Below are 14,069 nucleotides of genomic sequence, written 5' to 3'. Positions count from 1 at the left end.
TCCCACCTTGGTCTCCCAAAGTGCTGGGATTACATGCGTGGGCCACCATGCCCAGTCTTACTGTAGACTCTCGAACAGGTTTTAGATAGACAAATTAATACATAACAAGACTTCTTAACAAGTGTCCTTACATTCAGAAGATTTTTTGAAATGCTATGTTTTTCTACTCACATGTCTATGCAGCCCTCAGAGCAGTCACAGGAATCAGTAAACATGCTGGAAAAGTTGGTTAGATAGTATGTTCGAGGCCACACAGTCTTTCTGTACTTAAACTTTGGGAGCTTTCTACTGTCAATTTCATTACAGAAAGAAATGGGCATTGATTCCACTCCATTGCTAATATCCACATCAGAAACAACTTCTTTTTGCTTTGGGTAATTCCGAGCCAACTGAACATAGGTATTGAAAGAAAAGTTATCTGTAAATAAAAAGTTACACTCTGTCTCAAGCAGGTAACGAAAAACTTCCTCCACGTTTCGTAGACTCCTTCCACAAGGGGTTTTATAACTCACATGGAGTGCTGAAGAATGAGAGTTTGTCTTTGCATGTCGTCTTTGGAAGTGACATTTGATTGGCAGCTGCAGAGGGTTTTCTCCCTTCAAGTTCAGTGGCATTTTCATCAGACAAGCACCAGAGCAGTCATGACTTTGGTAAGATAAATTCAAAGATGAGTCTTTTTCTCTAAAGTCTACAACTTTATCTTCAAGAGAGAGAATTTCCTTATTTTCCGTTGTTCTGTTAAAATAAATTATTCATTAGCATCTCAAACTTATAGTTCATTTTTAAAAAAACTATAATTATTTCCTATCTTCTTAGACAATATTAAAATAAGCCAGACTCTAAGATATACATTTTAAGATGTTCTGCAGCCATACGAACATTGTATCTATTTTTAAAACTTTTCTCAGAGATGAGGTCTTGCTATGTTGCCCAGGCTGGAGTGTAGTGACCCTTCACAGGTGTGATCACAGCACACAGCAGCCTTGAACTCTTGTCCCCAAGTGATCCTCCTGCCTCAGTTTCCCAAATAGCTGGTACAGGCATGCACCAGGTCTGCCTTATACCTGATTTCAGAATACTCCAGGAAGCTGTGATTACAGCTGTAACTTTCTGTTAGGTATTTCATAGCACCTAGCAAATTTAGAGTTGATTTAGAGCATGCAATCAATAAAGCACTGAAGAAGGTTACTTGCTGGGATCAAGCTCTTTACATGCCAAAAACAAAGGCTGGCTGAAAACTTATTAATTCATCAAGAATCCTTTATACTGTTTGCCTTCAACAATAGTACCAACTGAATTCTTTCCATAGTATGTGATCTACCTCGCAATCATATTGATACATCTGAAAAAATGGCAAAACTGACAGGAGAAAATGGGGTGGTTATTAATCTAAAAAAAAAGTCAGCAGGGTGTGATGGCTCCTAACTGTAATCCCAGCACTTTGAGAGGTCAAGGCGGAAGGATTGCTTGAGCTCAGGAGCTCAAGATCAGCCTGGGCAACACAGTGAAACCTCATCCCTACAAAAAATAAACAAAATTAGTCAAGTGTGGTGGTGCATGCCTGTAGGGCCAGCTACTTTGGGGGCTGAGGTGGGAGGAATGCTTGGACTCAGGAGGTTGAGGCTATAGTGAACCATGATCACACCATTGCACTCCAGCCTGGGTGAGAGTGAGATCCTGTCTTTAAAAAAAAAAAAAAAATCTGTGAAAAGCTTCCATGTGTTTGGAAATCAGGTTTTAAACTTTCACAAATAATCTGAGTTTTGTTTTACATAGTATGTTCTATCTTTAGGTGTCTGTTACGTATTATAATACAGGTATTTTAGAGACAGGTTGTATTTGCTGTATGATATGGTTTGGCTGTGTCCCTACCCAAATCTCATCTTGAATTCCCATGTATTGTGGGAGGGACCTGGTGGGAGGTAATTGAATCATGCGGACAGGTCTTTCCTGTGCTGTTCTCATGATAGTGAATTAAGTCTCATGAGATCTGATGGTAACATAAGCGGGAGTTTCCCTGCACAAGCTCTTTGCCTGTCACCATCCATGTTAAGATGTGACTTGCTCTTGCTTGCCTTCTGCCATGAGTGTGAGGCCTCTCCAGCCATGTGGAACAGTAAGTCCATTAAACCTCTTTCTTGGCCGGGCGTGGTGGCTCACGCCTGTAATCCCAGCACTTTGGGAGGCCGAGGTGGGCGGATCACAAGGTCAGGAGATCGAGACCACAGTGAAACCCCGTCTCTACTAAAAATACAAAAAATTAGCTGGGCGCGGTGGCGGGCGCCTGTAGTACCAGCTACTCAGGAGGCTGAGGCAGGAGAATGGCGTGAACCCGGGAGGCGGAGCTTGCAGTGAGCCGAGATCGCGCCACTGCACTCCAGCCTGGGCGACAGAGCGAGACTCCCTCTCAAAAAAAAAAAAAAAAAAAAAAAATCTTTCTTTTGTATATTGCCCGGTGTTGGGTATGTCTTTATCAGCAGCGTGAAAACGGACTAATACACTATATAAAGCAGTGCCATCCAAAAAAACTTTCTCCATTGATAGAAATGGTCTATACTTGTGCTGTCCAATATGGTAGCCAGTAGGCGTATGTAGCTACTGAGCACTTTTAAATGTAGCTTGCATGACCAAAGAACTGAATTTTTACATTTTATCTAATTTTGATTAATTCAAATTTAAACAGCCACATGTAGCTAGTGGCTACCACATAGGACGTGCAGATATGGAGCTTCTTCATCCTTTCTCCAAATGTATAGTAATCCTTTGCATAAGTCCACAATTTAATTACCTAGCCTGCAATAATGGACTTTTTTCCACAACATGTAGTATAGGCTAGACCACAATAGTGGACTAGTTAACTTACACAGTTATCTTTTAGAACATATACGGTAAACTTATACAGTGATCTTTTAATAACTAATTTTATTGTAATAATCTTTAAGATTACTTATGAATTTTATTGTATGAATAACAATTTCATACGTGTAAAGATATTGTTGCAGAACATATTCCCAGAAATGCGAGTGTTAGGTCACAAGGCAAATGGATTAGTTATTTCACTAATATCACCACATTGTTCTCCATTGTGTCAGTTCCTTCAGCAATAAATGAGAATGCCTGTTTTCATAGAGCTTCATCAATCAGGTGGGTCTGGAAGCTTTTGGATTTCAGAGTCTAACAGGTGAAAGGATGTACTATAATTTATCTAGATTTTTTTTTTTTTTTTGAGAGACAGAGTTTTGCTTTATTGCCCAGGCTGGAGTGCAGTGGCATGACCTCGGCTCACTGCAACCTCTGCTTCCCAGGTTCAAGCGATTCTCGTGCCTCAGCCTCCCAAGTAGCTGGGATTACAGGTATGTGTCACCAAGTCCAGCTAATTTTTGTATTTTTAGCGGAGATGGGGTTTTACCATGTTGTTCAGGCTGGTCTCAAACTCCTGACCACAAGTGATCTACCCACCTTGGCCTCCCAAAGTGCTGGGATTACAGGTGTGAGCCACCACCCCAGCCCTATAAATCTTTTAATGTTGAAAATGTTTGTTTCCAATTTGTCTCTATGTTACTACTTTAATGAACATCCTCATATATAAATCCTTGACCAAATTCCTGATTATTATTTTGAAATACATTCCTTTAAGAGGAATTACTAGGTCAAGAGGAACATACATTTAAAACACTTTTTATTTATAAAATTTCCAAATATAAACATAAGAGTATACTTTTCTCATAAAAAGAGACTACGGTCAGGTGCAGTGGCCCATGCTTGCAATCTCAACATTTTGGGAGGCTGAAGTAGGAGGATTGCTTAAGCCCAGGAGTTCAAGACCAGCCTGGTCAATGTGGAGAAACTCCATCTCTACTAAAAATAGAAAAAAATTAGTGGGACGTGGTGGTGCACACCTGTAGTCCCAGCTACTCAGGAGGCTGAGGTAGGAGAACTGCCTGAGCCTGGGGAGGTCAAGGCTGCAGTGAGCCATGATGACTTCGTCACTCAAGAGCTCTGATGGAGATGTACAAGGAGATTAATGTTGTTGTTATGCCTGTTAACACAACATCCATTCTTCAGCCCATGGACAAAGGGGTAATTTTGACTTTCAAGTCTTATTATTTAAGAAATACACTTTAGGCAGGCCGAGACGGGCGGATCACGAGGTCAGGAGATCAAGACCATCCTGGCTAACACGGTGAAACCCCGTCTCTACTAAAAAATACAAAAAACTAGCCGGGTGAGGTGGCGGGCGCCTGTAGTCCCAGCTACACGGGAGGCTGAGGCAGGAGAATGGCGTAAACCCGGAAGGCGGAGCTTGCAGTGAGCTGACATCTGGCCACTGCACTCCAGCCCGGGGGCGACAGAGCGAGACTCCATCTCAAAAAAAAAAAAAAAGAAATACACTTTATAAGGCTATTAAGCTGCCAGCCATAGTGATTCCTCTGATGGGTCTGGGCAAAGTAAATAACTTTCTGGAAAGGATTCACCATTCTAGATACCACTTGTGATTCATGGGAGGAGGTCAAAATATCAACCTTACCAGGAGTTTGGAAGAAGTGGATGCTAACCCTCATGAATGACTTTGAGGGGCATAAGATTTCAGTGGAGGAAGTAACTGCAGATGTGATACAAATAGCAAAAAACTAGAATTAGAAGTAGAACCTGAAGATCTGACTAAATTGTTGCAATCTCAGGATAAAACTTGAATGGATGAGGAGCTGCTTCTTATGGATGGGCAAAGAAAGTGGTTTCTTGAGATGGAATCTACTCATGAAGATGCTGTGGACAATGTTGAAATGACAACAAAGGATTTATTAATAGAACATTACATAAATTTAGTTGATAAAGCAGTGGCAGGCTTCGAAAGAATTGACTCCAATTTTGAAAGCTGTTCTATTGTGGGTAAAATGCTGTCAATGAACAGCATCACATACTGCAGAGAACTCTTTCGTGAAAGAAAGAGTCCATCAATGTAGCAAACTTTATTGCTGTCTTATTTTAAGAAATTGTCATAGCACTCCAACAGTCAGCAGCCACCACCCTCATTAGTCAGTGTAGGGTCCAGCCCTATGGGGCTTTGCGGGTGTTCTCCCCGTGTGCGGAGACGAGAGATCGCAAGAAATAAAGACACTAGACAAACAGATAAAGAGAAAACAGCTGGGCCCGAGGTACCACTACCACCAAGACACGGAGACCAGTAGTGGCCTCCAATGGCTGGGCGTGCTGATATTTACTGTATACAAGACAAGGGGGTAGGGTAAGGAGAGTAGGGTAAGGAGGGTGAGTCGTCCAAGTGATTGATAAGGTCAAGAAAGTCACATGGTCATAGGACAGGGGGCCCTTCCCTTTCAGGTAGCCGAAGCAGAGACAGAAGGCAGCATACGTCAGCGTTTTCTTCTATGCACTTATCAGAAAGATCAAAGACTTTAAGACTTTCACTATTTTTTTTCTACTGCTATCTTCTAAGAACTTCAAAGAGGAACCAGGAGTATGGGAGGAACATGAAAGTGAACAAGGAGCATGACCACTGAAGCACAGCACCACAGGGAGGGGCTTAAGCCTCTGGATGACTGCAGGTAGGCCTGGATAATATCTAACCTCCCACAAGAAGCTGGTGGAGCAGAGTGTTCCCTGACCCCTCCAAGGAAAGGGAGACTCCCTTTCGCGGTCTGCTAAGTAATGGGTGCCTTCCCAGGCACTGGCTATTACCGCTTGACCAAGGAGCCCTCAAGTGGCCCTATGCGGGCGTGACAGAGGGCTCACCTCTTGCCTTCTTGGTGACTTCTCACAATGTCCCTTCAGCACCTGACCCTATACCTGCTGGTCATTCCTTAGTTATATTAGTAATACAACAAAGAGTAATATTAAAAGCTAATGATTAATAATGTCTATACTAATGATTGATAATGTCCATGATCATCTCTGTATCTAATTTGTATTATAACTATTCTTATTCTAACTATTTTCTTTATTATGCTGAAACAGTTTGTGCCTTCAGTCTCTTGCCTCGGCACCTGGGTAATCCTCTGCCCACAAGTCTGCAGCCATCAACATCGAGGCAAGACTCTTCACCAGCACAGAGATTAGGACTTGCTAAAGGCTCAGATTATTGTCAGTATTTTTTAGCAATAAAGTATTTATAAATTAAGGTATGTACAATTGTGTTTCTAGACATAATGGTACTGCACACTTAATAAACTATAGTATAGTGTAAATGTAACTTTTACATGCACTGGGAAACCAAAACCTTTTTGTGACTTGTTCTATTGTGATATTTGTTTTATTGCAGTGGTCCAGAACCAAATCTGCAATTATCTCTTAGGTACATCTGTACACTATTGGTGGGAATGTAAATCAGTATGGACATTATGGAAACCAGTATGGAAGTTCTTCAAAAAATAAAAAATAGAGCAACCATATGATCCAGCAATCCTATCACTGGATACATATCCAAAGGATACGAAGTCAGTATACCAAAAAGACAACTGCACTCCCAGTTTATTACAGTATTACTCACAGTAGCCAACATATGGAATCAATATAAATGCCCATCTACAGATGAATGATAAAAATGTGTATACACACACATATATACACATTCACACCAACAATGAATACTCAGCCATAAGAAAGAATGAAATATTGTCATTTGCGGTAACAATGGATGAACCTGGTAAATGGATGAACGTGGAGGACATTATGTTAAGTCAAATAAGCCAGGTACAGAAAGACAAACATGGCAGGATCTCACTCATATCTGGAATCTAAAAATGTGATTTCATCGTAGACAGTAGAAGGGTGATTATCAAGAGGGTAGGGGAGGGCAGGAAGGAATGGGGCACTGAGAGAGGTTAGTCTTGGTCAGTGTTACAGTTAGAGAGGAAGATTAGGCCAGGCACGGTCACTCAAGCCTGTAATCCCAGCAACTCAGGAGGAGGAGGTGGGAGGATTGTTTAAGCCTACGAGTTCGAGACCAGCCCAGGCAATATGGCAAGTTCCTGTCTCTACAAAAAGTGAAAAAAAAAAAAATAATAATAAGTCTGGCATGATGGCGTGTGCCTGTAGTCTTAGCTACTGGAAAGGCTGAGGTGGGAAGATTGTGACAGGAGTTCAAGGTTACAGGGAGCTATGATCGTGCCACTGAACTCCAGCCTGGGTGACAGAGTGATACTCTGTCTCTAAAAAAATAAAAGATAAAAAGGAGACAGGAAGAATGAATTCTGGTCTTCTATTACATAGTAGGGAGACTATAGCAAATAACAGTGTGTTTTTTCCAAGATAGCTAGAAGAGTTTGAGTGTTGTCACTACAAAGAAATGATAAATGTTTATAGTGATATGGTAATTATCCTGATTTGATCATACCATAATGTATACCTGCATTGAATGTTTGCCATAAATATGTACAATTTTGTATCAATTATAAATTTTTAAAAAATTGATGATAGTGATTGCTCCTAGAAAGGTAGACAGGGCAAAGAAACCTGTTATGCTGGGAGGTTGAATATAATTCAAAGATACTATAATGTTTTATTTTCTTTTTTACAAAGAGACCGGGGCCAGGTACAGTGGCTCATGCCTGTAATCCTAGCACTTTGGGAGGCTGAGGCAGGCAGAATGCCTGAGCTCAGGAGTTCGAGACCAGCTTGGGCAACACGGTGAAACCTCATCTCTACTAAAATACAGAAAATTAGATAGGCGTGGTGGTGTGCACCGGTAGTCCCAGCTACTCTGGAGGCTGATGCAGGATAAGTGCTTGAACCCAGGAGGCAGAGGATGCAGTGAGCCGAGATCACACCACTGCATTCCAGCTTGGGTGACAGAACGACGACTCCATCTCCAAAAAAAATAAAAAATAAAAGAGAGACTGGAAGTACATACAATGGAACATTAATAGCTGTAAATTCTGGATGGTGTGAGTTATATTCCTTTATATATACACTCTATCTTTTAAATTTCTTGAAAAGATAGTAAAAAAAAAATTGGTGAGAACACAGCGAAATGATTACTGTAAATCCATCACTATCCATGGACTACAATGTACTAATGCCTAATGCATTAAAATGAGGGGGTAGGGGAAGGTAAGGTTATGTTTCCCTAAATAATTTCAATTTACCTAGTGCTTTTGAATAATGTTGGAAAGGACATAACATAGTAAGAAATATATTCTATAACTCACCTTTTGTTTTTCTTTTCCATTTAATTTCTATCTTCTTTAGCCTAATCCAATTTAGTAATTATTTTTATTCCTTGATTTATTTTATTTCATTTTATTCTTTTTTTTTTTTTTTTGAGACGGAGTCTTACTCTGTTGCCTAAGCTGGAGTGCAGTGGCGTGATCTCGGCTCACTGCAACCTCTACCTCCTGGGTTTAAGTGATTCTCCTGCCTCAGCCTCCCAAGTAGCCGGGATTACAGATGCCCACTACCACAACCAGCTAATTTTTGTATTTTTAGTAGAGACAGGGTTTTACCATGTGGGCCAGGCTGGTCTCGAACTCCTGACCTCAAGTAACCCACCTGCCTCGGCCTCCCAAAGTGCTGGGATTACAGGTGTGAGCCACCATGCCTGGTCCTTGATTTATTTTAGTATCCAATATCTTCTTGTTTTTCAAAGGTGGTACCTGGAAACTACTTGTTCCCTATTATTAAGTGTCAAGTTCCTTCTTACCACTTTTTCTTATAAGGAATTATAGTATAATCTGAACTCCGGATATTCTATTTATTTGTCTATCTAAGATAAACCGCCCTATTTTCTTTCATTCAGAATTCATTGTAATACATTCCTTAGGCTCTCATGGCCCTGTTCTTGGTTTTGACATAAGTTATTCACTCTCAAGTTACTTATACACTTAAGAGATTTATAGAGATAGTAAACTGTTCTGTTGTCCTTTTCAATTTGACTTAACCAAATAAATATGTTTCAAATTGGATTCTGTAGTCTATTATTCTGTAAATGTCATTTGAGTTCCCCATTTCGCCTATGAATTTTTTTTTTTTTTTTTTTTTTTGGAGACAGGGTCTCACTCTGTCACCCAGGCTGGAGTGCAGTGGTGCAATCTTGGTTCCCCACAACCTCTGCCTCCTGGGCTCATGCAATCCTCCCACCTCAGCCTCTAGAGTAGCTGGGACCATGGGCATGCGTCACGATGCCCAGCTAATTTTTTGCATATTTGGTAGAGATGGGGTCTCACCATGTTGCCCAGGCTGGCCTCAAACTCCTGAGCTCAAGCAATCTGCCTGCCTTGGCCTCCCAAAGTACTAGGATTACAAGCATGAGTCACCACGCCTGGCCTCAGGTATGAAATTTTTGGTTCCTGTTTTGCTCTTTGGAGGAAGGGGAACATTAAATATTAATGTAGATGACTCAAATTTTTCTTGGAATAATGAAGGGATTAATTCAGGATATATGTGAGAGAGAAAGTATCTGGGTTATCTTTAGTTCTTAAATAACAACAAATATTTGAATAGTAGTTTAATGTCCTTTACATAATTTCCTCATATGACACAACAAATACAACTCCAAGTTAGCCACTACTTGGAGCTGTATTAGAACTACTTAGGACTAAAATTTGTAATAGTAAATATGCTGGTAAAACTTGTAATTTGGAATTTACATTTCAAGAAAGTCAAACTAGCTTAAAAGTATTCTTCTTATGACTAATAAAGAAAAACTGGGAGATACAAGACTCTAGTTACTGAGCAATTAACACAGAGAAATACATGTTTTACATTTAAGAAGAGTTAGGGAGGAGTGGGAGGAGATGAGAAAAAAAAAACAGAAAAGGAGAAAAACATAAAAATAAAACAGCATGAACCTTAGAAAAGATTTTTCTTATCTGTGCTTCATTTTACTAAATAGAAGAAAAAAAAACCCAACTTACAAGTCTTAAGTATAAAGTAACCTAATTTCATCCCAATTTTATGGAGAGGAGGGTTAACTTCATTTAGGTGTGAAGATACATTACTCAAAAAAAAAAAAAAAACCAGAAATAAACAAAACCAATTCTATGTACAGTATTGTAAATCTAGTTACTGATTAAAAGTGCTAGAGGTAAATTCAGGTGTCGTTAGTCACCCTGAACATCAAAGTGGAGCAAGGCTTAGAGGTTGCCAAATGATTATCTAGCTTTTGGCAAGGCTAAAGTAAGAAGTCATTCTATCCTCTATGACCATTAAGGGGGCATATTTTAAAACAAGAATGTAAACTGTATTCATCTAAAGAATGCAGTAGGTAAATTTGTTATTTTGCTCGGTCCCTTCTTTGGTCATCCTCTTCTGAAAGGCAGGTATATTAATTTCAGTGTACTCAAAGATGTTGGGTCTTGTATATATACTAGGCTTTTTATACAGTCTCTTTCAAGAATTTAAATTAAGATATTTAAAAAAATGGTTGGGTGTGGTAGCTCACACCTGTAATCCCAGCACTGTGGGAGGCCGAGGCAGGAGGATTCATTGAGCCCAGGAGATCAAGACCAGCCTGGGTAACATGACTAGACCCTGTCTCTATTTAAAAAAAAAAAATTATATATATATATGTATATATGTCTCATGAGGTAACACTTGCACTAGAAAGTTAGAGTCCAGCTGGAGCAGCTATGTTTGGTCATATGGGAAGAGAAGAAACCTACTGGTAATAGATATAAGTAGAGTTGAGACTGTGTCAACCCGGACCTTAGGTACTGACTTTTGAGTTCCTATTTTAGTGTTCACATGGCCTGCTGTGTTACATTTTCTGTTCTTCAAGACCTATTTTACTTACATGTATGTGTGTATGTATGTCTAGGTACATGTGTGTGCATGTTTTTTTTTAAATAATCTTTTGGGTTTGTGTGCATGTCATGTAAAAAGCCACATAATGGCTTAAATTTATACCTGTGTCTTTAAGTAGTGGTGCAAGCCCAATATCACCCAGTATGCTAACCACAGCTGCACGCCTCGTACACTTCTAATAAAGTCCACTACTTAAGCTAGCTTGAATAGGTGTGTACTCCTGACAAACCAAAGTTTACACTTGACCAAAAAAAAAAGAAGGAATTCAGACTTCTAAAATCACAAAAGTATAAAAAGGATATCTTTTTAATTATTATTTTTAATTTTTACATTTACCTATGTCATAACTCACTTATATGGAGTAGAAATTCAGTTCAACTCAAGAATAAAATACTGACTGGGCATGGTGGGGTGGCTCATGCCTGTAATCCCAGCACTTTGGGAGCTGAAGAGGGAGGATTGCTTGAGACCAGGAGTTCACGACCTGCCTGGGCAACACAGCGAGATCACATCGCTACAAAAAAAAAAAAAAAAGTTAAAAATTAGCCAGGTGTGGTGGTATGCACCTGTAGTCCCAGCTACTTGAGAGTCTGAGGTGGAAGGATCGCTTGAGCTTAGGGGGTCAAGGCTACAGTGAGTTGTGACTATGTGCCACTGCAGTCCACCCAGCGAGACAAAGTGAGACCCTGCTGTCTCAAAAAAAAAAAAAAAAAAAGAAAAGAAAGAAAAGAAAAAACCCCACAAAAAACTGAAGCCTGTGTCCTATTAGACCCAAGATTTCATCCTGGGGTTTGCCATTGATAGTTTGTGTAATCTTTTTTGTGAAATAGGGTCTCACTTTGTTACCCAAGCTAGAGCGTGGAAGCGTGATCATGGCTCACTGCAGCCTTGACCTTCCAGACTTAGGTAATACACCTCAGCCTCCCAAGTAGCTGGGACCATAGGCATGTGCCACTACTCCCAGCTAATTTTTGTTATTTTTTTGTAGAGATGGGGTTTTGCCATGTTGCCCGGGCTAGTCTTGAATTTTTGGGCTCAACTGGTCCTCCTGCCTCAGCCTCCCTAAGTGCTGGGATTACTGGTGTGAGCCACCATGCTCAGCCTAATCTTGAGCAGTTTAGCCGGGGCTGAGAATCCCTGGCTTAAGTTATTGACCATTTAGTTTACCAGGCAGCCTATGTGACCACTGGCCTGCTAAGAGGGTTTAAGTACTGAAAGTAAAATAAGCAATAAACTTCTGGCCTGCAGAGGAAATATCAAAGGAATTATTTAAACATAATTCCGGTCAAAAATGAAATGCTTCCTTGGAATTCTTAACAGCAAAGGAAGAAAATCCTAAGCCTAATAAGACATGTACCTTCATCTGAAAGGATCTCAGAAAGCTCAACTCAAAGTTAGATATAATCTCAAAAAAAAAAGCCTCTGAGTGTCAATACAGTACAAGAGAGATGGGAGATTCTTAAGGAAATGAAATTCTGATTATATAATCACAAACAGTCCTAAAGAGATGGGAAAACAGTTAAAGAAACCAACTCAATTTTTCTGGGCAGCTCGGATTTTTACAAGTATACATACAAAAGAAGACAGTTAATTATGAATACGAAACATTGGTATGAACCGGTAAGAAAAGTATCACAAAGCTTAGTAAGAACCGAGGTTTCCAAAAATGCTAATAAAATAACAACAACAACAACAACAACAACAACAAAAAACAACTAAAGTTATGCTTAGAACAAGAAAATAATCTGTTAGGAGAAAGATAAGGTTAACTGATAACAAAGAGAAGGAAGAGTTTCTCAAAAACAATTCTGCGTTTGTCTTTTCCATCTGTAAGTATGGCTCTCAAGTTGGAAACAACAAAAAAATAAAAAGAAACTGAAGTCTGTGACAGTTAAAGAGAGGGTACTAGAACTCAAGTTTATTTAAGCATATAGAAGACTCCACAAATTAAATCTCAAGGTCTGGGGAAAAAAACTTCAAATACGGAAAAATTAAAAATAAAACAGTATTGCCCTGATTTTTTCTGTGACCACTTATCCTCAAGTTCTCACTGCCCTGATTTTTAAAAAGGGAAGGAGGACAGGTTACAGAAAATATAGAAAGGTTAGCTTAACATTGGTCTCTTAAAAATTTCCAGAAAAAGGCATCAAGTGTGTGACTTCTAAATATTTGGAATTTAAAAGGCCAAGACTAGGTGCTGAGTCAACAAGTAGGTGAGAAAAATCAAAATTAACTGAATTTTCTTTTTTGACAAAGTTTTCAGTAAGTCTGAATAATGTCTGGCAATGCCACAGAACGCTACGGCAGTGAACCTTGATTTTTCATGACCACCTTGTAAGTGAGAAGTGTAGGTGGGACAACAGTACAAGTAAATTCACAGTTGCTTAAAGAGTTCTTTCTGAAGCATAATAGAAACAGTGTCTAGTAGTGAGCCAACCACAGGTTTTTATCTCTGGTCATGTCCTGGTCAATATTGTTTTCGGTGACCATAATGAATATTAGAAAGCTTATTTATTTGTACAAGATGATAAGCTAAAAGGGACAAAAAATATTCCAAAATTCAAAAAGATTCTGGTAAGCTGGTATAATGAATTTAAACCAAAAAAATGATACTTCACAGGAATAAACCACTCCTGCATTTAAGTTTAAAATATAATGTCTAAATATATAGATAACTGTTTGGTAGAGAGCTTGTTTGGTGGTAATTTGCATGAAAAAGAACTTTATATTTTAGTGATTTAGACTCAGTGAATTTGTTCTTAAAAACTTATGAAATTTTACACTGTATATTCAAAGCTCCGAATTTCTAGGAAAAAAACTGTTTTGTGAGCTACTGAAATGGCCAATTAAGGAGCTAAAGTGTAAACTTAGCTTTAGAGCATTTTAAAATAATTTTATGGGCCTTTTGAGACCGACTCAAACTGCAATGACATCTCTAGTATTTGTAAATCCAAATCATACAAAACAGTGTCTATCTACAACTCTCACAGACACGAAATCAAAAAAAGAATTATATATTGAGGTTTTTTTTGGTCAATTTAATATTGAGCAGAAAGAACAAATGAAATTAGGGTAACGAAGTTTCTTTCTAAAGATACTTTTTTTTGTGTTTTGAAACTATGTTCTTTACTCTAGAGAACTTTCAGAAACTTCTCTGTAATTAGTACTTGAAGGGTTAGGCCCAGGTATTATCTACTAAAAATAAAGACTACATGGCCGAGTATCAGATTCACTCTTCTGCAATTCTCCTTTATGCCAAAGAGTCTTTACTGCATGTAATGATAAAATGAGAAAGGAAAGGTCAGAAAAAT

At 39.1% G+C, this 14,069-nt stretch overlaps 1 protein-coding gene and 1 long non-coding RNA gene across 18 annotated transcripts in view; one reads left to right on the top strand and one right to left on the bottom strand.

The window, feature by feature from the left end:
* The window catches only part of SETDB2 (SET domain bifurcated histone lysine methyltransferase 2), a 54,650-nt gene that overhangs the window by 18,280 nt on the left and 22,301 nt on the right, over positions 1-14,069 (bottom strand). For 8 of the 17 annotated variants that reach the window (XR_012426959.1, XR_012426957.1, XM_005585854.4 and 5 more), the window contains one exon: positions 172-735. Coding sequence is in view for 13 of the 17 variants with exons in the window: in XM_005585854.4 (XP_005585911.3) it covers positions 172-735 (564 nt within the window). In the remaining 4 variants the exon portion in view is untranslated. Of the gene's footprint in view, positions 1-171; positions 736-4,528; positions 4,599-14,069 lie in introns of those variants that run through there. The other 9 variants (XR_012426958.1, XM_074022033.1, XM_074022035.1 and 6 more) reach the window with 3 other exon arrangements.
* LOC141408989 (uncharacterized) lies at positions 5,455-6,090 on the top strand. Its single transcript, XR_012426967.1, has 2 exons — positions 5,455-5,564; positions 5,974-6,090. It is a non-coding gene; the product is annotated as an uncharacterized lncRNA (long non-coding RNA).

This window comes from Macaca fascicularis, chromosome 17, assembly GCF_037993035.2.
Source record: "Macaca fascicularis isolate 582-1 chromosome 17, T2T-MFA8v1.1".
Classification (NCBI taxonomy): Eukaryota; Metazoa; Chordata; class Mammalia; order Primates; family Cercopithecidae; genus Macaca; species Macaca fascicularis.
The sequence above is the reverse complement of the archived record's forward strand: the minus strand, read 5'-3'. Positions and strand labels throughout refer to the sequence as shown.